General features: G+C 39.7%; 1 protein-coding gene across 1 annotated transcript in view; it reads right to left on the reverse strand.

The window, feature by feature from the left end:
- The window catches only part of ABCA12 (ATP binding cassette subfamily A member 12), a 198,636-nt gene extending 184,327 nt beyond the window's left edge, over window positions 1-14,309 (reverse strand). Inside the window, exon 1 of the mRNA XM_055122119.1 lies at window positions 14,241-14,309. Within this exon, the coding sequence (XP_054978094.1) occupies window positions 14,241-14,309 (69 nt within the window). The remainder of the gene's footprint in view (window positions 1-14,240) is intronic.
- Between the last annotated feature and the right edge of the window lie 13,631 nt (window positions 14,310-27,940).

The following is a 27,940-nucleotide window of genomic DNA, read 5'->3' on the forward strand; positions in this document are numbered from 1 at the left end:
TTGGGAGTGGTCTCCTTGAGCACCACAGGGTAGGGCACCAAAACCAAGGGGGAAAAGAACCCATATATTTTCAAATCACTTCAGTATTGCCGTAGACACTTCAAAGTGCTACATACACTTCATTTGACACTAAAACAGACTTACAAGTTCAATCATGCTTATTTATTGGAAATTAAGATAAAGTCATATGTTTTGTTGTATCACAAATTAATTTTGAATGCTTCACTGCATTTTTATGTAATTGATTTTATTTCACCGATTTAAACGCTTACTCTTAGAAGGAACTTGGGCTTTATCAGCCAAAGGTATTCATAGCACAGAAGTAACTAAGAAGACTTGAGCTGCACCAAACCTCTTTTTAATTCACTCTTGAAAATTTATTATGGGGTGCTAAGGTTAGCATAGCTTGTTGAAAGTCGTGTACCCAGCTGTGAAGCAGAACATGCAACAAGAATATGAATATCAAGATACTTAGCCTGGGACTTAAAATTTTTTAAAAAAAAACCTTATCTTACTGTTCTGAGGAACAAATAAGAAAGCATTACTGAAGGCATTTGGAAGAATACAAGTACTGAAGAAATATAATGTTATTATTCTAGACTAGTGTCTAGTATATTTGAAAATTAGAGTCAGTTTTCTGAGATCTGAGACACAAGACACCATTTTTATTCTATGTGACTCGTTTGAAATGTAGTCTGTGAAGAATTAAGGTAAAAAATGTAATATCTGGGAAATGGTTGGTTTTTATATTTGAAGCCATAGTTATTCTTTAAAAATATACTCATCCGAGTAGGTTTCATGCCCAATAGCTACTTTCAGGAGAATCTATTCATTTTTAATAGCAACCTCATAAGAATTCAGAGAGCAATGAGATCTATTGTATCAACATAGATGTATACTCACATTCCAATAAGAACACATGTTATGGAATATCTTTAGGTTAATTTAATTTAGTGAGGATATCTGAGGAGATTTTTAAATTAATTTTAGACACGATTTAAACTTGGATGAAGATATAATCAATAGCAGAGTAGTTTAAAGGAAACTTAGGCTCTGATAAAGGCAAAAAATACAGAAGCCCATAAGTAATCTATTATCACAAGATTTCCCTCGGGATTCTACATCAGCGGTGTTGAGAGAACATTTCTTCACACGGCATTTCAGGATGATAATAATAAATACAAAGTCCTCTACTCTCTGATCTTAGAAATGGTAGGGTTGACAAGCTAATCACGGAAGCCAGCAACAAACAAAATTTAAATGTTCCTAGGAACAGGACTGCTCTCGACATTATTTTCAGTATAATCATAAATAACCTAGAAGCAAAGGCAGCATCAAGGATACAAATAATAATCTGATCAGACAAAACCTTTTGCTCATTTGGAGAAGAGGCCAAACATTGGTTTTGTACATAAGGCATGAGGCCGATTCATGATTTTGCTAATATGCTAATCATCTCAGGTTCACCGCTAAGCCTTGCTTGCAGTTTATCCTTTCTGAATTCTTAGAATCTAAGGGCATTTGCACACTGGATGGTTTACCAACCTTTACCGGGCCCTGACATTTGTCTCTGTTTATTTTTCCAGGTATTTAAACATTGAAATATCCCATTCTTTTTTCCTTCTTTCCTGAAAAATTCAGTGGACCCAAACTCAAAGAAATTTCCTCACAGAAGCAACAGTCAGTTCACTCTGGGCCGGAAGATGCTATACTGAAGGATTTGGGCCCTAGAAAGAGAAAAGGACAGATTCGGGGGCCGCTGAGCCCAAGGGGAGGAATGAGAACAGCGGGGACCAGGGCACAAGAAACAGGCCAATGATTTCAAACAGGAAGTACCAGTGAGAAGATCCTTAGGGAGCCTGGAACATTCAAAACACATGAAAGGAGAAAACTAACCCTGTGCTGCGGGATCACAATAAAATATCTGAATATAGAAACCCAGGGATGGCTCAGCAGCGAACAAAGCCCGACTTGCAAGCACAAGGCCCTGAATTTGATTCCCTGGTGCTACCCACAGATACTGAGAGCGTCGCCTTTCAGCTCTACTGTGTGCCATTTCTGGACATGGTCAGATGCATGAGCACAGTCACGAAAGATGGACACACCTTGGCAAGCACCCCAACTAAAAAATGTGTGATATGAGCCAGCAGTGATGAGATACGGGGGCCTCACGATGGGGGGTAGAACTGGCCCTTCTCCCCCACCTCAATGAGACCCCGAGTTGCCACCCACAAACGGCTCCTCTTGCTACTTTTGGCAGAAATCCCTCCAGACCTAATTATTAAAATATCAGAATTCCAAAATCGCAGGGCAGCAATCATATATTCTTCATAATCAACAATAGAAAACAAATTATCTAATGATGCCTTTTCGGCAGGTCTGATTGTTGGGGGAAAATTCCAAATAATAATGATGGGTCTTTTGTCAAAATATTGAATGTAATCAAAGTAGAAACCGATGAGATGCCAACTGCGCTAAGGATAGTACAGCAGGTAGGGCGTTTCCTTGCATGCAGCAAACCCGGGTTTGATTCCTCGGTTCCTCTCCGAGAGCGCAGAAAGCTACCCAGAGTATCCCGCCCACAGGGCAGAGCCTGGCAAGCTACCCGTGGCGTATCTGACATGCCAAAAACAGTAACAAGTCTCACAATGGAGATAATACAGGTGCCCACTTGAGCAAATCGATGAACAATGGGATAACAGGGCTTGCTACAGTGCTAATCAAAGTAAAGAGAGAGTCAAGTGGAAATCATCTGCCACACAGACAGGGGGAGGGGTGGGATGAGGGTATACTGGGGTTCTGGGTGGTGGAAAATGTGCACTGGTGAAGGAATGGGTATTTGATCATTGTATGACCAAGATTTAAACCCAAAAGCTTTGTAACTGTTCTCACGGTGATTCAATAAATAAAAAAAAATAAAAATAATAAAAAATAAGAGATGTATGAGCAAATGGGCAGGAGTATGACTTCCGGGGAGCACTACAGTGATATCGGAGAGCAGTGTCGACAGGGAGTTTGGAACCCCCAAACTACAATGCGCAAGTGACTCCGTCATAGCAACAACAGAGGAGGAGAAACAGCTTCCCAAATAAATCAAAACAAACAGATAGGTGTAAACTCTCAGTTTCTGAAATGTATTTTAAAAGATCTAAAGTGATGTATATCTTCTTTTCTGATTCCACAAGTTCTTTTTTTTTTTTTTTTTTTTTTACTTTTTGGGTCACGGCAATGCACAGGGGTTACTCCTGGCTCTGCACTCAGGAATTACTCCTGGTGGTGCTCAGGTACCCATATGGGATGCTGGGAATCGAACCTGGGTCGGCCACATGCAAGGCAAACGCCCTCCCCACTGTGCTATTGCTCCAGCCCCTGCCACAAGTTGTTTCTGCCTGATTGTGAGTTTTCTTTTTTATTTGGTCACAGTCCTAGAACGACCAGTTTTCCCAAGTAGAAATTATCTTTCTTTAGTGGTCATCTACAGCTTCCCGAGCTAATTGCTATTCAAGTGTCACTGTTTCCAAGCCTTCACTGACAGAACACATAGAGTGTAGACAGATGAAGATAGATAGATCGATACCAATAATTATAAATCTGATATAATGCTCAGAAAATGATAGGACACAGAAAATAACTCCTGGTCAAATTTGTGACCCGATTGTATGTCAAATTTAAACAATGAAAGATTAAACATTAACTCATTATGGCAATAAACAGTTACATCTCACTGAATAGCCATGAATAGAATTATGGTATTATTTTATACCATGAGCCCATGTAGGAATTATATTCAAGCAAACACAGTGAATTGAAATTTAATAAGGAATAACATATGTACAGAATCTCAAAACATTTTTCCCACCATATGAATTGGTTCAAAATGAAATGTTTATCAATTATTTCCTCCAAACTTCTTATTTAAATCCAGCAACATTTTAATTTTATTTACTTTTTTTTTTTTTTGGTGCCAAGAATCAAATCCAAAGCCTTACATATGTGATGCATGAACTGTTACTAAGCTACATTCTTGGCCCCGTTAGAAGTAATTTTAAGAAACTAATTTTTTAAACATTTTATTTATTTATTATTTTGCTTTTTGGGTCACACCTGGCAATGCTCAGGGGTTACCCCTGGCTCTACACTCAGGAATTAGTCCTGCCATTGCTCAGGGGACCATATGGGATGCGGGGAATCCAACCCAGGTAGGCCATGTGCTAGGCAAACCTTCTACCTGCTGTACTATCACTCTGGCCCCAACACTGATTTTTAAAACCAAGAGAAGAGACAAAGTACTAAGAGAGAGAAACAAAATATGCTTTATGATCAGGACCTCCTGTTGCCAGCAGTGGTAATATTTAGAGAAATTAACGATAACGACAAGGCACATTTCTATGACCTTGAAGTCAAAGCATTCATTCACTCTCAAAATCCCAAGTTTAAATCCTAAGAATGTATTGAATGAACAAAGTGCAAATTTATTCCAGAGCTTTCATTTAGAGCTGATCTCTGATATCTATGAAATAAATGGAATCACCTATCAACATTTGCCAGTATATTTGGTAAGAACTATTGTTCAAATCTTTGAAAACCTTTCAAATCTACTTTTAAAAAATACCTGGGCAAAGCACATAATTTTGACTTTCCATGATTCATACTTCATTTCCTTGTAAGAACCCGTAATTCCTCTTTGTCCCTCTGATTCTGTTTGGGCCCGTCATTTTAATCACTTTATTGTAATTTTCACCAAAGCAAATAAGAAAATGAGGTAAAAGTATAATTTCAAACGTAATACATATAACTACACAATTCAACCTTTTGTTTTGTTTTGTTTCTTTGTTTTGGGAGCTACACACAGCAGTGCTCATCGTTTCCTCCTGGTTCTGCACTCAAGAATCACTCCTGGTGGTTGGAGGACGACGTGAGATTCCAGGGATGGATACAGGTTGGCTGTCTGCAAGGCGAATACCCTACCCACTCTACTATCATTCTGGCCTCATAAAAGTTTAAGAAGCCACTACTCCTTAATATATCTTTACATAGAGATTCATTTAGCTAGAGAGAAAGCTCGAATAATTTGAGCATGTGACTTCCGTATGGGAGCCATAAATCCTATCCCAGCACTTCCTGAACTCTAAATACCTTTGGGAATAGCCCCTGAGCACTATGCCAGGAGGAGACATTGAGCATTGCTAGGTGTATCCCCTCTCCCCCCAAAATGACCCAAGTACAGCATATGCTTTCTACTCATAAATGTTCCTATTCCCTACTCATAGTCACACTGTCTTTCTAGATATTTGAGTTTGTGCTTCTTCAACTAGAATAGTTTGTGTGTAAGAAATGAATGAAACCTAACATAAGCAGGTTCCCAAGTTTCAACTCTAGTTTTATTTTTGGTCTAACTCTGAAAAAAAAAAAAGATGTACTATTTACAATAGCGATTTTCTATTGCCCTTTAGCCAATCAGTTTTGTGCATCTTACGCAAACTCAGAGTTCAATAAATACTACAAGAATCAAAATGTTGATACATTAATACAATTTTTGGCAAAAACTGTGTACCTACTATGTACCAGACTTGGGGGATATGCAATTAAAGCTTTCAGGTTTTTGAGGAAGAAAAACATTTAAAAATTGTAATTTAGTGGACTGGAGCGATAGCACAGTGGGTAGGGCTTTTGCCTTGCACGCGGCCAACCTGATTTCAATTCCTCTGTCCCTCTCAGAGAGCCCAGAAAGTTACCAAGAGTATCCTGCCTGTATGGCAGAGCCTGGCAAGCTACCTGTGGCATATCTGATATGCCAAAAACAGTAACAACAAGTCTTACAATGGAGATGTTACTGGTGCCTGCTCAAGCAAATCAATGAACAACGGTAAGACAGTGATACAGTGATACAGTGATACAGTGCTAATTTAGTATAATACATAAAGGGATCCAAGAAGTAAAAAATACAAATGGAAATTCAAGAGGAGTTGGATCTAAAACCTAAAAGATGAAAAGGTGCCAGGTAGAAGAAAGACACAAGTCCAGAATGACAAGCAAATCAAGAGTTAAGAAAAACATCTCTGAGTACGCTATCCGGCTTCATTTGATCACTTCTAGTGAGTGTTTCATGAGATTTCATTGTTGGACAAATCATATTTCCTGATGTGTCCACAGTAAGCTAAACTCTTCCTTCTCCCATGGGTTCATTTGTCATCATTTGACCTCTTCTTCCATCTGAGAATTTAATGAGTATGTGGAGACACAGTCCCTTCTGCCAACATCCCAACAAGTTCCTTCAACAATTCTCTGTTAAATATCACTGTATCACTGTCATCCTGTTGTTCATTTATTTATTTGAGTGGGCGCCAGTAGCGTCTCTATTTGGTCCAGCCCTGAGATTTTAGCAGCCTTTCCTTACTCATCTTTCCCAACAATTGGAGGCTCTTTCAGGGTCAGGGGAATGAAACCTGTTATTATTACTGTTTTTGGCATATCGAATACACCACGGGGACCTTGCCAGGCTCTGCCATGTGGACTGTAGCTTGCCGGGGTCTCTCAGAGGCCTGTTAAATACGATTTTAAAAAATGTCTTCCTTAAGATGAGTCCTTTGCCAAGTGTTATTATACTGGTATAAGAATTCAAAATACTACTTAAGTTTCTCAAAAAATTAAAAGGCAAATGATCTGGATAGATGATACAGGGTTTTAAATGCTTGCCTTGTACATGGAAGAGCCTAATTAGATCCCTGGCACCCATGTGGTCCCCTGAGTACCTCCAAGTGTGCTCCACGAACACAGAGAGAAGAGTAAGCACTGAGTACTGCTGTAACAAAAATATCCCCCTCCTACAAGAAAAGCACAAAGTCTGGGCTTGACGTATACTAGAGCAAGCAGGTCAGGCACTTCCTTTGCAGGCAGCTGACCTTGGTTCAATTCACGGCATCATGTATGGTTCCCCTGAGCACTGCCAAAGGATCCCTGAGAACAGAGCCATTTGTAAGCTCTGAGTAGAGTCAGCAACTGCCTCCCCCCAAATAAATATAAATAACAATAAACAACTTCGTAATATTCAACTTTTGTGTACTTATCAAAAATATTCAAGAACATTAGTTTGAATACTCATATGCACTCCCATGTTCACTGCCAAATAACTTATAATACAAAACAGCCTAAATGGCCTTCCGCTTATGAATGGATAAAGAAATTGTGATGTATATACATAATAGAATACTATATATTAAAGAAACGTGAATGCTGCCATTTGAAACAACATGTATGGACCTAGAGGCATAAGCTTGATGGAAAAAGATAAACTCAGTGATTTCAACCCATATGTGGAACATAAGAAAAACAAAAAAGATGAATTAAATAAAACAGTAATAAACACGTGGACTAAAGGACCATGTCATGCTTTCTAGATGCGGAGAAGGAAGGCAGGAGGCTTGGGGAGAGAGATATGCATCAGGAAAAGGGGACCATACGTGCCAAATTTCATCGATATGTATCTTAAAGTTATATAATGCTAAAATACATTGCTACTTCAATAAAAATATAGTACTCCAAATGATAATGCTTAATATTTATTGACTGCTTATAAAGTGCAAGACGCATGCACTTAAATTGAACACTTAACATATACGATCTCATTTCATGTAATTACCTCATTTCTTCTTGAAGAGGGCAAATTAGTATCTTAAAGACACTAAATAAACCTTCATTCTGTAAGTCAGTCACTAAATTAAGAACTCTCAAACTTATTTGGCTTTCGACCTCCTTTTCAGAAAAAAAATACCCCTCAGCACCCGCCTGGAAATCTATGTTCTTTATTATTCTCGTTTAGTTTTTGGTGGGGGCCACATGCAAGAGTGCTCAGGGCTCTGGCTCTGTGCTCAAGAATCTCTCTTGGCAGTATTGAGCAGGGCATATGCCGTGCCAGCGATCAAACTGCCTATTAGGCAAATGACTTCATTGCTGTACTATCTCTCTGGTCCCAGAAGTTTACCTTCTTTAAGCAAACAAACAGAAATCCCCCAGGTTGTATGCAGGGCTACTATCTCCTAATCATTTCAGTACCCCCACTGCAACCAGATGGTAGCTCCCACTTTGGGAAAAATGGAATGACAGAACTTTTTTTGGAATCCAAGGACACAGCTCCATTCACAGTTCACTGTTAAGTTGTGTAGACAAAATACTCCACAATAGATTACTAGCCCTCCTTGGTCACATTGTTATACTTTCATTGGTTTATCCACTAAAGTCATTTCAATATCACCCTGTACCCCAGAGTTATAACATTTTGTTTCAAAGTCAGAAATGACCCTTTCCTTCCATCTACAAAGTATAGTCTCTTCCTTCTATTCCTTTCATTTTTCATTGTCCTTTAAGCCAAGGATAACTGTTATTTGACTAGCAAGAAGATTCCAAGATTCACATTCTAGAGTAAGAACATGGTCTATCAGATCTAGAATACACTTTAATTCAAGCCCTAAATCAGAGAAACAGAAGTGACACAGAGTTCCCAATTAATTGGGCTTTCTGCTATTCATTTAAATGATTCATATAGAATCTGGGACAGGATGTACAAGTGCAGAAATCTGTTTTGAGTGCTGTCCAGGGAGTAGAATGGTTAGATCACAGGGTCTGCATATATCAAATTTTGATAGTAGACTATTAGAAAACAATAACAATTGGTATTGAGGACTATATTGTGAATTATGTACTTATAGATTATAATACAGTTTTTTTTTTTTGCTTTTTGGGTCACACGTGGCGATGCACAGGGGTTACTGCTGGCTCTGCACTCAGGAATTACCCCTGGCCGTGCTCAGGGGACCATATGGGATGCTGGGATTCGAACCCGGGTCGGCCGCGTGCAAGGCAAATGCCCTACCCGCTGTGCTATCGCTCCACCCCCTATAATACTGTTTTGAGATGTGTGAGATTTCTGTGAGATTTCCATATTATGGATATGGAAACAACATATTTAATTGAGCTTTTTCCCACTTAATTTCTCTATTATTCTCCTTAAAACATTAATCTCATATACTTCTTATTTATTGACTAAACCAATAAAATATACATATCCGTCTACATATACCATGCCCCATAGTCAATAGGTCCATCTAAGTGTTTTTTTTTTCTTTTTTTTTGCTTTTTGGGTCACACCTGGCAATGCACATGGGTTACTCCTGACTCTGCACTCAGTTATTACTCCTGACGGTGCTCAGGGGACCATATGGGATGCTGGGAATCAAACCCAGGTCAGCCTCATGCAAGGCAAACACCCTACCTGCTGTGCTATCACTTCAGCCCCAGGTTCATCTAAGCTTATTTGAAACACTTAAGGGATATCAAGGAAGCAAAGGGTTCCAATCCAGAAGAGAAAAAGAGCCTGCAGCATGTGACCATGTACTTGAGTGAAGAATGGAGGATCTACTTAACTTGAATCTTAAAATTAATCTGGGATTAGAGTTCCAATCCTAAATTACTAGTATAAATACTATTAAAATTCACTGACTAGTCTTTCTCAAAATAGTGAATTTTTATCATTCTCTTTCTCGAGCTATCTTGCATAAACTTGTATGAGCGAGGGGTGAGCAGGGGAGGAGCTATCTAACTTGACCCAAAGAGGGAGATGTTGACGGAGCAGTGAAAATATCTGTGATATAATTAGTGCTATCATCTGCTGAGCTCAAGTGTGATCCAGTCACTAAGCAGTGATAACTGAAGCTACATCTCCTTCTAGAGTTTGGAAATGATTCCACCTATTGGGCCCATTGTCTTAATAAAAAATTAGCTTCTTTCTTGTAGGCTGGTCCTGAGCCTGTATTCTCTTTGCTGACCTGGGACTGTTTCCTGTCATTAGCCAGCACCTCATTAGGTGAGCTTCCCTGTTGTCACCATCTCCTGTGGATTGTATCTTCAGTTTTCCCATTACTTTTAGAGTTAAATTACAAACCCAGCAGGGGAGCAACTGCATCTAATTGATTTTATCTCTTATCTAACATTTCTGTTGGTGCTTAACATATCTTTCAAATTCCTTTAGTATTCATTTTTTTTTGGTCATATAATTGAGAATCTAATAGCATCTCTGAAATTTTTTGAAAAGTGATATCTAAGGTCTCCTCAGCAAAAATGATCTAGTGGAAGGTGAAGTGACCTCTAAACAGGAATGAGAATGAAAGGGAATTCAACTTAAGAGCAACAGAGTACTAGGAAGAGGTAAAGGAAAGACTAAATCCATGGCTGGGCAATCTGACTTGGACATCTTGCAATTCACTCTGTGACTTCGGTTGAGTCTCTGGAAGTCATTGGGTACCCATAAAATGACAATTAAATTCCTTCAAGTATTTTTAAATTCTAATATTTGATTTTATACGCACACAAACACACACATACACACACACCAAGACAAATATTTACTACAAAAACAATGTTGAGAAGTCACCTCAAAAATGAGAGAACCAGCTTTCCCTTTCTTATGTCCAAACTCAGTATTTAGCTTTATCCTCTCATCGTTCTATTTCTCAGTCCACATGACTTGTTTGCAATTTTCTCACTTTCTATGACAGAAACATTTTTTAATAATATATTTCCTTAGTAACCCCTAACCAGACATTTCTACTCTATCTTTATTTCGACCCCCTTATATATGACTGGTGTCTCCATGCATGGATGACTGAATTCCTCTGCTGTAGACTGTCATTCCCAGCACCTTGTTTGTGATAGAATCTCGTACAAACCAACTGGATGAAAACTTCATGGTACTGATGCTAGCATTTTCCCTTTGACGTTCAGTGAATACAATTCTAGTGCGACAACAACTTGCCTTTTATTTTTTTTTGAGGGCCAGAGTGAAAGTACAGCAGTTCAGACACTTGCTTTGCACCTGGACAATTGGGTTTGATTCCCAGCATCCCATAGGGTCTCTGGGGCCCTGCCAGAAGTTACGCCTGAGCTCAGAGGCAGAAGTAAGACCTGAGCATAGCCGGATGTGGCCCCCAAACAAAACACACCAAAAGCCTTGGGGGTGGGGGTATTGGGCTAATGGGCCACACCAAGCAGTGCTCAGGCACCCTTCTCAGGTGCTCAGGATTTACTCCTGGTGATCAAACCCAAGCCTCTTGTGTGCAAAACAAGCACTTATGTCATTGAAATATCTCTTGGACTCTAAATCACATTTTAATCTTGTAATTTTTACTCTTTTATTTTAGGCATCACAATTTATAATACTATTAATGATATGACTTCCTAAATCAAGGGTCCAACACCACACCGTCCTGGAGAGGGTCCCCTTCTCAACCTTCCCTGCCCCCAGCCCCACCATGGTCAACTCAGCTCTATAGATCTCAAGCTCTGTTGCCTTTGGCCATTTGTTTGTTATTTCCTTACCATTTCTTTATTCCACACATGAGAGAGATCGTTCAGTATATGTGTCTCTCCTTCTAACCTGCTCACCCAACTTACAAACATGTTTTTAAATGACAGCTTAAGAAAAGTTATGAAGATAGAGACAAATACTTCCCAATTATTATTTTATGTATGGGTGACATATGTATGGGTGACAACGCCCAGGTCTACACAAAGTCTCTGTCCTTTTCTCAAATGTGTGTGCATCCTGCCACATTTATTTCTTCTAATTTGCCTATATTTTTTATTTTAGCAGCTATTTTCACTTAACCTACTTTTAGAGCTTTAACCCAAATTTCCCAACCTCTTGATTTTCACACTGTTCTCTCCGACTTAACATAGCTACACACCCTTTCTGCTAATGTGCTCAAATCTTCTTCCCAACTCCAAGAGACAGGCTGGTCTTGGGCAAAACTCTAAGAAATACATCTGTTTTTGTCTTCTTCCCCTCCACTCAGAATTGTTCTTTCTTCTCCTGACAGCATCTTCAACAGTCTCTGAGTACTTCCTATTGGTCATAATGGATTCGGATGAACCTTCTGTGTGGCCCCAATTCCTATGCTTTAATCTAGAATTTACTCACTTCCTGCATCAAAGACTTTCCTATCCTGAGTCTGCAAATTATAAAATAGCTCATAAATTCTCTCTCCTGAGGCAAAAGCACAAGTGCCAGGGACTTGAAGAGATTTTAGTTACATAAGAATAATATAAGGCATCATGTGAAAACATTTTAGCATTTCTGACATCTATCTCCTCTAAATGTTCCATGTCTAACAAAATTTACCAAAACGGGGGGAAATTTTAGCATAGAAAATTGATGCACCAGATGAGAAAAGAACCTATTAAAGTTTCAAAGACAAAATTTTTCAGTGAGCATTTTTTGTTCAGTGGTTTGGGGAAAAATGGAGTTGCAATAAAAATAACATGCCCATCATTCAATTTATCAACAGTAATGTATATAAATTTTCAATTCCTCCATGCTTTTATTTTTAGCCATTGCATATTTTCACATAAGAACTTTACTATATGTTACTTTAATCTCAAAAAGCTTACTTGTCCTGAATTTTCTTCCACCACTTCTTTTAGTAAAATATGACACATACACATTGTCAAAAAAAATCACTCTACCATCTATTTACCAAATGTCTCACCAGTCATAAAGCACTTTAAAAGATACAAGTATATCTGGTACTCATGAACCCATGATACAGCTATGGTGAATCCCTAACCCATTTTATAAGTGTGGAAACTGTCCACAAAGAAATTGTAATTAGATATTCAAGCCATGAAGCTGGTGACCCAAGCAATGAACCAAAACCCCATCTCTTAAGGCTGACATGTTCACCTAACAAAAATAATAAATTTTCTTATTATGGAACTAATATTTCCATAATAAATTGCATATCGAACATATCCAGGGAGAATTATGGAAAATTTGTCTTATGCTCCATATTTAGTTTTGAAACAGTGAAAAGAAATTAAAATGTTAGAAGAAACTCTACACTCAGGCAATCACGTAACACCTTGTGATTTCATTGTATTTTGGTTTGATTTGAGGGCCACAGTCAGGGCTTATTTCTGCACTCTGCACTCAGGAATTACTCCTGGCAATCTCGGAGCACCATATAGGCTCCCGGGGATCCAACTCAGGTCTGCCACGTGCAAGGCAGTGCCCTACCCATTGGACTAATGCACTGCTTCCAGGCCTTCTGATTTTAAATCCTCCCCAACAAATTCACAGAGTGAACGTCTCCCTCCCCCTCTTAAAGTATACACATCAACCACTTGAATAAGATGTCAGTTTCTGCAAGCAAACCTTGGACTAGATGAGCTGCATAGATAAGAGGTTGGTTTCTATGATGCATATTATTTGCATAGAATATTGTCCAACAGATGCTGGGAACTACCCACTCTGAAATGTACCAGATCGAGGACCTTTTTAGATTCCCCTGCTTTCCAAACTCTTCTGAATAAGTGAAAACTCACAGAAGCCAATTCCTTTTATAATCTTCCTAGATCCTATCTGGTGGGGATCTAATAGCTGCCTTTGTAATTTAAAAAGCAAACAAGAATATAAGAGTACAAAAAAGATGTTGCAATGAGCAGAGTAAACAGACTGTAGTTGTAAAGTTAAGTGATTCAATAATGTGCTTGGAGCACAGCACATATATTAACTCCTGTCTGGCATTTCTGGTAAATAACTTTTTTCACAGTAAAATTTACTTAAGTGTGTTTTCTTTGGTTTGTTTGTTCTGTGGTGCCAGGGATTATACCCAGTGTCTCGCACATTAAAAAAAGTAAGTGATCTACTATGAAGCTACTTCCTCTGCCCAATAATAAAATTGTTTTAGGTTTTCTCTACCAACAGAGTCTTTAAATTATTCCCTTTAGAAATCTTACTTTTCCACCAAGCTTCTTCTTGCTTCTGCTTTTCAAATACGTTTCTCCTCTATGAATTATATACTTCACTCAATACTTCCCTTCATCTGACATTTTTAAAAATGAAATTTGCTAATAAACGTTTGGAAAGAACCTTGAAGCAAAACCTAGAATCCAGCACTCATTTGGCATCACAAATAACAAGGTGCATCCTTTTCTTTGCCCAGGGCACGTCCTGGTTTACGCTTTTCATTTACTGAAATCAAAAGACTGCTTAGGGGGCATGTTTAGGCTCGCCCCATTGGCTGTTAGACAGATGCGAGGATAATTTCTAAACATACTTCCTGTCTTAGAAAATATCTTAAAACTCTTCCCTTTCTACTTCTCTTGAATATCATGTTTTAGGACTACCGGAACATTGCTGCCCCCACTGTATCACCTCATTCCAACCCTCCACCTTTTTCTGTACTTACCGGCTGCCTTTTGACACCAAGCCAATTTTTCCAGACCAGGACCCGGAGCTGATGAAATTGGGAAGCCATCCTTCAAACACAATGAACAAAAGAATTTTTCTCTTTTACTTCCACCCTTGAAAAAAAATTGCTGCCCCGTCCAACTGGTATGTCAGTGGGTCAGGAGTCTTTTCACGGCATAGCTTTTGTGGGGGCTGGGGTAAGAAATCCACGAATGTTCTCTTCTTGTTGGGTTTCTTTTTCTTTTCCTTCCAGTCCCGGAGCACTTCTCCACCAACTCTTTGTCCCGAATAAGGATCAGTATCTTTCAGTGGCTTTTGCTTATTTTAAAAATATCATCCAGTGGCTGCGTGATGCATGAAGTCCAGATTCAAGAGAGAATGAATGTCATTCAGATAATGCCCCACTGTAGAAAAAAAGAAGAAGAAGCTGAACCCACACCTCCTACTCTCCATGAAATTAACTGCCTATCCACACCTCCCAGAAGGTGTCACCTGCATTGAACACGTCATAAGGAATTAGGTGGGACCCTTGCCAAGCCAGTAGGACTTGTCCTACATTCTCCCGCCTTCTTGACTACGTAGTGCCTGCTCGCCACAGTGCAGGGCAGAGAGAGCATTGCACACCATCGAGTCTCAGTGACTTGTCTCAGATTTAAGGTGTCACTTTGATATTATAAGTCAATCGGGCCAGAGGTCAACTGCAAAGCTTCTGAATCTCTATTTGGCATTAGACAATAAAGAGAGTCTTAGAGTAAGGAAGAATTCTTTAGCTGAGTTCAACTGGAACTTCAATTTGAGAAAAAAAAAAAAAAGATCATTCCAGAAGAAGCCCACCTTCCATCACAATTTCCTAGACTAAGCAAAATGCAGAAAATAAGAGGTAGGTTTCCTGTGACATAAATGACATACAATGAATTCCCTCATTTAGGGGCGGAGATTCACATATCTATTACCAAAAAACCGTGCTATTTCAGGTATTTATGGTTAAAAGAGAGAGGTTGGCCTGGAATAGTTTTGAATTTATTAACGTAACAGAATGCTATAGCTTCTGCTGAGTCAGCAGAAGAAATAGACTAGGGAGAAAGAAAAATGTTCCGTGTTTGAATTTTCAAGACACTCTGTCATGAATTAGTTTTCATTGCATTTATTATGTATGTACATACACAGATGTATGGAAAAGTCATCAGACAAAACAGACCTTGCTTGCTTAATTAAACCCATTAAAATCACAGATTTCCTATCTGTGGATTCAGTCTGGATTCAGTCATTTTTGTAATCTCACCTTCCAATAGTTTGCTTCAAATGCGTGACCGCCTGCCAAACTGGTATATGTTACAATGTACAAACATATCTCTGATTTCCATCCATGGCTGGCACATCTACCTGGGTTGTATTCCTCTCTCTCTCTCTCTCTCTCTCTCTCTCTCTCTCTCTCTCTCTCTCTCTCTAGCTTCCTGCCTCTCAAAATGATCCCATTTAGACATCTTCCAGGAAGGCTCTTCTGAACAACTGGACAGAATAGCCTCTGTCTCGTATTCAACAGAGTACCTTGCATCTATCTTGCACATGGCATTGTCCTTTTGGCCTTACTGTTATTTGTCTGTCTCATTTTCCCTCTAGCTGTAGCTTCTTGGAGAGCATGTACTATTTTCTGTGCCCCTTTATACATGATTTCTGCTCAATCATTGCTGTTCAATTTAATGAGACAATGTGAACTACGGTGAGAGACACGCTTCCTTGATCCTTATTCCTATATACGATTGATTCTTGATGTGATTGCAACAAACTTCACTTAGAGAATCGGTTAGCATAATGTTTTTCCTTTTACAGATCAGAAGTAGACGCTGGCCCAGCTGCCTGGTTCTCAGGTAGTTCTTGCAGTGTGGATGGCAGCCCGCCAGGGGCCATGCTGGCACAAGCCCATTACCTCAACTCTGGCTCTGTCCATAGCACAGTGAGTCTCTCCCAGCCTCATCCGCACCGAGGCAGTCAGTCCTGAATATCTAGAACTTGGCCTTTTGATTCTTTTCTTGTGCAAGTTAAAGACTAGGTGTTCTTCAGACAATTGAGAGTCTGTTTCTAAGATTCATTTGACTTTCTCTAGCTTGTCAAAGACCTGAGCTTCTGCTTGCCTGTCTTCTTTCTCTATGCTTTCTCCTAGCCCACAGCTGATTCAAGCCAAGATGAGATTTGGGGAACGACTGTGAGTGTGGAGGGACATTACAGGCATGGACTCACCTTATTCTGTCAGTTTCCTTACTCGCCATGAGACTGATCTAGGCAGGAAGTCAGCTTGAAAAGTACCGAATGGTTTCTCCCAGCATTGACTCATCCTCTCTCTCAAGGTAATCAAGGATTTGTCTTCTTAGTGCTTGCTTAGCTTAAGCTAGAGATTCTCTTAAGCTGCCCTATTGTCTTTCATTTTTCCACTTATAGCACAGCAGGTAGGGCGTTTGCCTTGCACGTGGCCGACCCGGGTTCCATTCCTCTGTCCCTCTTGGAGAGCCCGGTTAAGCTATCGAGAGTATCCCTCCTGCATGGCAGAGCCTGGCAAGCTACCTGTGGTGTATTTGATATGCCAAAAACAGTAACAACATATTACTGGTGCCTACAAGCAAATCGATGAACAACGGGACAACAGTGCTACACTGCTAATTTTCTGATGAATAGAACATAGTTTATTATAACTCATGACTTTCCAGGAGATATATTTCTTCAAAGTAATTTTAAAACTGTATGCTAGGTATTTAATATACATACTATATTCTTTCATAGATATATATTGAAGACCCATGATGTTATAGCTCCAAATATCACATACTTCCTTGGGATAATGTCTCATAATATTCAATTCAAAGAGAGAGACTGAAATAATCTTTCAGAAGACACAATCCTAAATAATTTAAGTGAAGGCATACAGTCAGTCAGATCTCCATATCTTGGCATTTATAGTAAATAATGTTTACTATTCTTCAAATGTTTTCCAGCTTTCTTTTAAAACATAAAATAAAAAAATATTTAAAAATTTACATACAGGGGCTGGAGTGATAGCACAGCAGGTAGGGTGTTTGCCTTGCACACAGTCAACCTGGGTTCGAATCCCAGCATCCCATATAGTCCCCTGAGCACCGCTAGGAGTAATTTCTGAATGCAGAGCCAGGAGTAACCCCTATACATCGCTGGTGTGACCCAAAAAGAAAAAAATTACGTACAAAATGGGGCCAGAGTGACATAGTATAGCAGGTAGGATACTTGTCTTGACCACAGCCAACGTGGATTCAATACCTGGCATCCCAGATAGCATCTCCCCCAGCCCTGTTACGAGAGATCCCTGAGCTTAGAGACAGGAGAAATCTCTGAGCACCACTGGGTGTGACCTGAAAACACACACGCACTCACGCTCGCGCGCACACACACACACACACACACACATGCGCGAAACAAAGGAAAAAATTACATAAAAAACTATCTTGTCCAACATTTATTCATGAATCATAATCTCTGATCAGAATAGAAGCTGAAGTAATGAGACCCACCAAAAGGAAACTGGAGGGGAAGTGTGGAAAAAGATTAATTTTAGAAAATTTGCATTTTTTAGAGGAGAATATAACTTTATGACCCCATTCTGATTGTAGATTCATAGAGATCTTAGGATTTTCTCTTCTCTTGAAGAATGAAAAAACAATTTGGCAACCAGAAACAAACTGCACCCAGACACAGCTGCTGAAAAATTGTTTTTCAAACGTGATACACTGAGCTATGCAGCAAATAAATAGGGCAAAGTTAAAAAGCATAATCATTGGAAGAATATATTTATCTACATGCTCTTGGTAGTCTTACATTAAATTATTGTCTTCTCTATGTACATGCTAAATTGCTATCTCCTGCCAGACTATTGTGAACTGCCATACTATTCACACTTTCCAAGGCTTCTACCAAAGGCCAAGAGATTTACACATACACTGTCTTTTAGGATAACTTCCAAGTCTCAGAGTGAATCTTCTTCCATTCTCTTTCCATAGAATTTGTTGGAATTCTTTGGTGGATCTACTCCTTGGTTTACAATAGGTGCATCCTTTTATGGATTCATCACACCTACCAGAACTTTTGTGAGCTCACTTTATTGGCAGTAAAAATTAAGACATCAACTTATCATAGAATGCCTGTAGAAAAATTAATTAATCCCAGTTTTCAAAGTTCAACTCTTCTAAACTCTAGTCATCCCAAGATTTTGGCAAATAGTTCAATGAGCACAAATTTCATGGAATAATGCCCAGAATTAGTTTTGGGCCAGCATGGGCATTCTCTGGAGGTCTTTTCTATGCTCACATCCAGGTTCGTTTTATTTACTGAATCTAATTTTAGTGTTGGCTCTGTCAAGGTATCTCAACTGTGTCATTAAAAGACCCATAAACTTTGAATGCATCAGCTTTTGTCAACCAACCAGTCAAGCCATGATTGTATGAACCTAGGACCAGAGCTAGAGGAAATCAGTATAACCACAAATAGAATCTGGAGGTTATTAAAGCATATTAAGTATTTATTTAAATATATTAATAATGTGAGATTATACATTACATTATCCCACATTAAAAAATATATACATACCTCTTGTAGAGCCCGGCAAGCTACCAAGAGTATCGAGCCCACACGGCAGTGCCTGAAAAAGCTACCCATGGCGTATTTGATATGCCAAAAACAGTAACAATAGGTCTCATTCCCCTGACCCTGAAAGAGCCTCCAATCATTGGGAAAGACAAGTAAGGAGAGGCTGCTAAAATCTCAGGGCTGAGTGTAATAGAGATGTTACTGGTGCCCGCTTGAGTAAATTGACGCACAACGGGATGACAGTGATACAGTGATATTAATAATGATGCTAGACTAGAAAGTAGTGTGATTGTTTTATTACTCTATAATAGGAATGGTACACAAGTATTACCCAGTAGAAGGTAATCAATATATGCTCACTGAACAGCTGAGTTGCAGTTAATAAGGATTGACTGAATTGCACTGACCTGTCCTATGTAAAATAAACCTAGACCATTTTTTGAGGTTGAAAGTGGCACTCAGAGAGGTAGTATAACTGTCTGAATTCACCTAGTCATACGTGCACCATATTATGAAAACAATTAAGGAGGTATGATGTTGGTGGCGTGGAAAGGAAAAAAAAAAGAGGTGTAAACTTGAAACAGTGGGACACGTGGGCAGTCTTAGACCGGGGGCGATACTGGCACGCGCTCACTGAGATGCGACCCGGGTGGCCACACATTTGTGTGGCCTATCTGCTGCTGATCGACCATGATCTGGAGGCCAGCTAGACTACTTTTGGTACCAGCAACTGCTTGCAGCCATGTCTCTAGACTGTGAACTAAGTCACCTAGTCATACGTGGGGGTGATGACCACTGCACAGAAAGAATGTAAACCCTAAATTTGTACCCTTGATTTCTATGTTTGTTTGGTTTTTTTCCTCTTTTGGGTCACACCCGACGATGCACAGGGGTACCCCTGACTCTGCACTCAGGAATTACCCCTGGCAGTACTCAAAGGACCACATGGGATGCTGGGAATCGAACCCGAGTCCGCTGTGTGCAAGGCAAATGCCCTACCCACTCTGCTATCTCTCCAGCCCCTGTACCCTTGATTTCTATGCATGAGGCCTCAAACCCCAAGTACTGCAACTAGTGGGAAGAACTGAGAAGGAAAATAACTTTAGAGAGTTACCTCGTTGTCTGGAATTATAAATAATTAGTAGAGATGGATTACATTTGAAAAAAAAATGTTACCAACATCAGTGCAAAAAGAATTCATTGTTCATCTATTCACTCTAGCGGGTGCCAGTAACCTCTCCATTCATTCCAGCCCTGAGATTTTAGCAGCCTGTCCTTACTCATCTTTCCCAACTGTTGGAGGCTCTTTTCAGGGTCAGGGAAATGTGACCCGTTATTATTACTGTATTTGGCATATCGAATATGCCACGCGGAGCTTGCCAGGTTATTCTGTGTGGGCAGGATACTCTTGGTAGCTTGCTGGGCTCTCTGAGAGGCATATATATATAGAGAAAGATACATGATGATGTGTACAGGAATATGTTCACTCATGCGTGAGGCTTTGCCTGAGCGTGTGGAAAGCAGCCTGGAGCGTGACCATGGTGGGGTAGTGCAGATTGGCTGTCAGGGCTGGGTCCCTTGGGGCAGGGAGGACTCTCACCCGCCCCCAACAGGGCACCCCTGGTGCGGAGTCTGGTGGCATGTTTATGGGGGTCTCATTTTATGCTCCCTTCCAGGAGAAGCAGCTGTGAAAAAGAAAAATTACTGCACTGGAATTCAGAAAAATGAGAACTGCTCTTATTAGGCTTCTTGGTAGAACTTCAAAGAACTTCCCAGCCTGGTTTTTGCCAACTCTGTGAGATATGTCTCTCCACTTCCAGTCACCCCTCCTGCCATCTGCTGTGACGCTGTTGAAAAAGACAATTCACTTTCAAACTTTGCTTAGGCTGCTTCCTCTGCCTCAAGTGAAACTCTGCTCATTCTTAAAGGAGTGACTCAAGTATTAACTTCATCTATGAAGCCTTTCTCAGCCCGTGAACTCACCACACCACCACCACCCCAGCTGAATTAATCATCGCTCCACATGTGTATTACTGTGCACATCTGTTTATCAAGAAAATCAACTCCTTACCAACCTCTAGTAATGATCAATCTGTATCTCCCTATATCCTTCAAGTCCTTTAAGATAAAAAAAATGAAGTAGGAACCACTAAAATTTAGGGATTCATATCTCACACCAGTGAGGAGGCCTATGTCAAAAAGAATGGAAACAGTTAATGTTGGTCAAGTTGTGGTGAAAAAGGACCCCCTACTCACTGTTAATGGGAACGCTCTATGGTTCACTCTCAATGAATCAGACATTTGGGTTTTGTCTGCTTACCAAGCAGACAATGGTAAACAATATAGAAAGTACTTAAAATTAAGCATAGAGCTCCCCTATGATCCAGTGATCCTGCTTCTTGTTATCTATATTCTCAGACACAAAATCTTTACTTGGAAAATATATATGTTCACCTATATTCATTGCAGCCCTAGTAAAAGAGCCTGGATATGGAAACAACCCAAATTCCCCAACAGAAAAAAAAAAATGAATGGACTGAGAAGTTGTGATATATATCTACAGAGTAATACGATACGGATATAAGAAAAGATAAAATTGTGCAATTTGGATAGAACTGGAGGAAATCAAGTTAAGTAAAATAGAAGGAGAAGACCAAGTACCAGATGATCTCACTATCTCACTCATGTGTGGTATATAGAAAACTAAGACAAGGAAACAAAGGGTAGAAAATGTGGCAAACTCTTGGCCCTGGATGGCAGAACTGAGAATACCAAGTAAGAGGGGAAGTTAGTGGTACAGAATGATGAGGCCAGCTGAAAGTAATGTAAGGATCAGGATCACGATCCCGAAATCCCATTAATCACCAATTTCTCAAGCAGGCTCAGTAACCTCTCGTTTCTTCCTTTCCCTGAGATCTTAGAAGTCTATCTCAACTCAACCCTCCTAATGATGTCGCATTGGGGGCTCTTTCAGGGTCAGGGGAATAAGATCCAGCTTGTTACTGGATTTAGCATATGAATACACCATGGGAAGCTTGCAAGGCTGTCCCATGTGGGCAGGAAACTCTCAGAAGATTGCCAGTTTCTCCCAGAGGGAGAAATAGTTTACAAGATATGACTTCTGGGAGCTTGCTTTTAAGTCTCTGGATGTTGGCCGTTGATGGGATTACACACACCTGGGTTCCTCTGCCGGTACCTTCATGCGTGAGGCCTGTCCGAACGTGTGGAGAGGGGCCTCGAGCATGGCTGTAGCTAGGTTCCAGTGGTCTTCAGCCACTGGGAGCTCTGCTTGGGGCGGGGAGGGAAGCTGGAGCCCATCCCCTCCGAGGGATCCCGGGGAAGACAGCCAGGCGTGCAGTCAAGAGACTCAATGTAAGGATATTGGTCCAAAATCTTGGACCCTTTCATAGTGGTGAGGTGAGTAACTGTATACAAAAACTGTAACATTACTGTAATCATATGACCCCACCTATCATATTTTAATTTTTAAAAAAGTCTACCGAGGGTCGGAGGGACTGAGGTAAACTTGTGAAATCATTGATGCTAATACTGGTGGTATGGAGTTAGAACAATGCAGGCCCTAAACTATTATTAACTAAAAATAGCTGTGCGTAACTGAACATTGGAACGAAAAAAGAAAAAGTTAGGTTCATTCTTTTTCTCTGAATACTGATGAGCACTGGCCTGACTAAACTGAAAAGCTGGACTAAAGTAGTAGAAGATAAGTTTCAGGAGTTCGGATCTTTAATGCGGAAGAAGAGTACATGTGATGTTGGACACAGAGCAGAGTGTAATGCTGTAGGAAATGACAGGTTAGGAGAAAGAGAACCAGGTTGAGGCTTGAAATCTATATGAATGGGGGTGAATGTTAAATAATAATAAAATAAGTTAGGAATTCTTAGGGTAACCAGATCCCCAAATTTGTTCCTCACCTCTATAATCATTTCTGTCATTTGCATCAGTGATTGACATTAAATCAAGATGTTGTTGGGCTCTTATAATAGACAATTTTCTTTTCTTTTTTTTCTTTTTTAATTTTGGAGAAGGAGAGATTGAGCCACACCTTGTGTGGTTAGGGCTTACTCTTGGCTGTGTACTCAGCAATCCCTCCTGGTGGTGCTCAGGGATCAGATAAAATGTCAGGGATTTGGACTGGGGTTGGCAGCATGCAAGTCAAGCACCTTACCTCCTGTAATATATGCAGCATAAAAAATTATCTTTATAAAGTATACTATAGACCAAATATGATGGCCACTTAATACCTATATTTCAAACCACAACACTCAAAAGGAGAGAGAGAGAGAGAGAGAGAGAGAGAGAGAGAGAGAGAGAGAGAGAGAGAGAGAGAGAGAGAGAAAGGGAATGCCCTGCCACAAGGCAGGGTGGGGTGGAGGGGATGGAGTGGGGGTGGTGGGAGGGATGCTGGAACCATTGGTGGTGGAAAATGGGCACTGGTGGAGGAATGGATACTCAACCATTGTATGACTGAAACTCAAGCATGAAAGTTTGTAAGTCTGTAACTGTACCTCATGGTGATTCACTAATAAAATATTTCAAAAAAAGTCATCTTTATAAAAAGTCTGTGACACCAACAATTTTGGATATCCTATAGAAGAAGAAGAATGGGTCAAGTTACATCCTGAAGGCAAACACCTAGTGTCCTTAGAGTGATATGAATCCAGGTCTCCATGAGTGAAAACTTTTTCTTAAAGGCTCCCTCAAAGAAAGCACACAGAAGAAAATACGACACATGTGTGCATTTAACTAGCTTAGATGCAATAGGTTGGGAAATTGAATCTAATTGATGGCTAAAATAACAGCAGCCTCCTTTTATGCGTAGGGTGGGGTTCCACCAGAGACCTAAGACAATGAGGCACCAGTTGCTAATACATCATTACCTAACATCCACTGGTGATGTAAGAAGGTGATAGCCAATGCTTTGAAGCAGGTAGGTGGGTGGATGGTGTCAGACTCAAGATTTTGGGGTGTTTTTATCAGTTAGTAGTGACACATTTCAATATTAAAGTGTATAGAACAACCCAGTCAGGAAATAGCTATGAAAACAACGTCAACAAAAGGAGAATGTGTGACATATTTTAAGGGAGCTGAACACAAGACTTATTCACTCAAACCTAAGTTTTGGGATAACATCTGTCTCAAAGGGAGTACAGTGGTACAAAATGTCCCATCACAGTTTGATAAATTGATGGATGATCTTCCTGCCTTTGAGCAGAGTAACTCTGGGAACTTCAGGATGATTTACAGTCTTACTGAGTATTATTACTCACCCACTCAACCAGTCTGAGTCATAATTTGCTTGGTTAAACTGGTCAAGTCTGTTAAATTAATAATTTTACTAATGGGTTACTGAAATCTTGTGGGGATAAAGAATGATGGAAGTGTGTAAAGTTTGTGAGTGAGTGTGTGTGGAGGTAGGGCGGGGGGTGTTGACTAAGAGGGAGAACATTAAGAAAGAGAAGTCCCTTTCTTTTTGCAATGGAAGACTTAATTCTCCAACCTGAGAACAAAATTTAAACTACTATTTTTTTTCTTTTCAGTTTATGTCTTCTCCCTCATATAAAACTCGAAGTCTCTTAAAGGGCAATAAATACTTCAGTTTAGTATTGGCTTATGTCTTTATTCAAACTATAAGAAAACAATATCAGCATCATTTTATTCTCTGGTGACTAGTCTGTCTGCAAAGAAATGTTCTAAATAATATAAAAAAATAATTGTTTGTATATGTATGTACTGCATGAACACACCGTGAATACAACAAAACTATTTTAGAAAATTAATTTTCTAAAGCTCCCCATGGCAAACTCCTCATGGTAAGCTCCCTGTGGTGTATTCGATATGCCAAAACTGTAACAGTAACAATAACAGGTCTCATACCCTGGGCCCTGGAAGAGCCTCCAATTGTTGGGAAGACGAGTAAGGAGAGGCTGCTAAAGTCTCAGGGCTGGAATGAATGGAGACGTTACTGGCCCCCACTCAAGTAAATCGATGAACAACGGGATGACAGTGATACAGTGAATTTTCTAAAGAAGCTAGAAAATGGTAACTACTAGCAGTTTAAATTTCCAAATCTTCTGTATAGGAAGGCATAAATAATCTAGGGGGCGGAGAAATAGCACAATGGGTAGAGCGCTTGCCTTGCATGCTGCTGACTTGGAGTCAACCCCTGGACTTCTAATATGGTTCCTTGAGCACCACCAGAAATAATTCTTGAGTACAATGCCAGGAGTAAGCCCTGAGCACAAGCAGGTGTGGCCCCAAAACAAACAAACAAAATAATTCAGTGATCTATTCCCTCAATCTCAAACAGTACCTACTTTGAAAAACTTTACTTTTGGATGTATATTACTATATAACACTTTGTTGTTGTTTTTATTGTTTTTGATCACATATGGTGGTGCTCAGGGATCACTCCTGATGGGTGGAGGTGGATGTAGGATGCCAGGAATCAGATCTGGCTGATCTGTCACGCTACTGACAGTAGCATGCAAGGCAATGCCTTACCCGCTGTACTATTTCTCTGGTCCCAATACCTGGAAAAGACAGGAAAGGGTCAGGAAGGTCTGTTCACTAATATCAATTCAAATCAATATCAAAACAGTTTAGCTGCAAGTTCTGATCATTCAAGCACCAACGGAGTAGTCTTCAGAGAGCTGGCCAGTTTGCTTTCACACATTTTGGTTTGGCTACTTTCACAGCTCTACTCTGTTATCAGGCCTGGCAAGAAGTATTTTAGGGAAAAGGAGAAGGGAAGAGGAAAATGAAGAGGAGCAAATGATTGCTACAAGCGTGGGATCTGGTAGCTTGAATTTTGAAAGAAAAATAATTCAGTTTTTAAATTGGATAAAATGAATTTGAATATTCATATTCCAAAATACTCATTTTTCTAAGTTTTTTTATAAACATAAATATCTTTATAAGCTTCTTTACAAGCATGTAGAGTTACAAATGTGTAAGTAGGTAAATAAATCCCCACACCATATTAGACATTATATAGGTTTACATGGATTTTAAATGTGAGGAAAATGGTATGCAATAAAAATGAAACATCTGGTCCTCCAGATATGCATTTTAATGAATGTTTTAATGATATCAAGTGACAAATGGACCATATGGCTATGGTATCAATAAAGTCTAGCTGCAAATAACCGGACAGATACACAAAAATATCCAAATTCTGCAGCATTTAGTTGTACTTACTGTATTTCCTAATATAAAGTCAAAATTTCTGAATTCAACAACTGCACATTTATTTTTACAAGATCCACACATGAAGTTTCCTCCAAAGGTAAAGAATCACATAAATACAAAATGAATATATCTCAACTTAAGAGAGCATTTGATAACCACAGTGGAAGTACTCTTGTCTGTTCTGCTTCGACAGGAATTTTTCGCTGGACCATGGTATTGCTTTGAAAGATGATTTCAATCTATTTGTAGGCACTAATAAAGAAGAAACTGGTTCAAAACTCTCCATGAGGCTTACACAAACTTTCTCATCACTAAAGTTCTTATGGGAAACATAATCTCATTGTCACCTACAACTTGACCCTCAAATCTTCCTCTTTCCTTCAATAATGAAAGTTCATTGCTTGAGCAAGCAACAAGCATTTTGTGTAGCACAAGGGGCCCTTGAAATGGAACTCTATTGATGCTGTGTCTCTGAGGTCATTGGCAAGATGCCATTCTGATCTAAGAACTTCATTCCCTAAACGGAGAGCTCTGTGAGAAATACTAAATCGTGTTGAAGAAAAAGCACTAAGTTCCTCCAAGGGCTGAGAATACAGCAAGAGCTTATTTAAAGACTTATTACACAAGTATGTCAGTAAGCACTAGAAACTCCACCTTGCTCTCATTTGTATTTTTAGCTATCCCTATCACCCCTCACCTGCCTTTCCCTTAATTGGAAGGCACATTTCTATAAACTGTGCTTACTGCTAAACTAGGAGTCAACCACACTTTAGAGAAAAAGAACGAACACCAGATGTCATATCCCTATGATATCACATGGACCACTGAGGGAGATGTTAAACAGAATATTACCTTGAGTTTTACGTAGAACAGGTCAGAGAGCCTCAGTAATTTCATTGTGGTGTGGAAGCCAGTGGGATGGTACAAGACTCAGCTTTTTCTCTCCCAGAAGAGAGAAATCCTTTTCTGTTTTTTTTTTTCTACAACTTCTACCAGTGCCATGCAAAACCCAAGCCCTAACCTGTGAGTAAGATAATCTGGGAACATATTTACCATCCTCTCAGGCAGCTAGCACTGGAATAAACCTGCTTTTCTCACAACAACTCAAGCCTCTGGAATATTGGTCTTTGAGTGACAGTCGACAAGACTTTGGACTCAGTAACGCAAGGAATCAGTATGGTGGGTGGGATGGGGGAGAAAGATAGGGACTTGCATGAGAAAAGATTGACTTCCTGGTGGAGGTCCATTACTGAATTCAAGTGCTCTATCTATAGAAAGCACAGTGATAATTATGCTTCGTCTACAGATTCGTTGGGAAATTTAAAGGTCAAACCAATATAACAATCAGGATATTATCTAGCTGTTTTCCACCTCCCATAGCTAGGCCTGTGGCTTGAGTTAGCACGCTACACAACCTAGCTAGAAACTCAGTCTAGTGGTTATGTGTAGAGAAAAACAACACAAAAACAAACACATGAAGACAAAGAATCTGTTACGTCGAACATTGGTCCTAAGATTTTGTGGCTCAGATGTGGTAGTCTGAGAAACCTCTCACTGCAGTGGCTTGCCCTCTTCTCTCTCTTTTCTTAGTGGAGTATAGTCTATACCCTACACTCTGTTATAAATCGAATAAACTCCTCCTCCTCCCCAGCTCAGTATTTTTTTCCTTCCTCTCTAAACTCTGGTGCCCCCCTGTCCTCTAGACTTGAAGGAATGGGTTGACAGCCCAATTTATCAATCACTGGACTAACGCGTATTCTTTCTCCATAATTAACTCTAATAGCAGTTCCTGAGAGAGCAAAAATTTCACTGAGTCCTTACAATTAATTTTATTGTTGGCTAAATAGTGCTTGATCACTTAGAACCTCTAGGACAATGGCC

The sequence above is a fragment of the Sorex araneus genome, chromosome X (assembly GCF_027595985.1).
Source record: "Sorex araneus isolate mSorAra2 chromosome X, mSorAra2.pri, whole genome shotgun sequence".
In the NCBI taxonomy this organism is placed as follows: domain Eukaryota; kingdom Metazoa; phylum Chordata; class Mammalia; order Eulipotyphla; family Soricidae; genus Sorex; species Sorex araneus.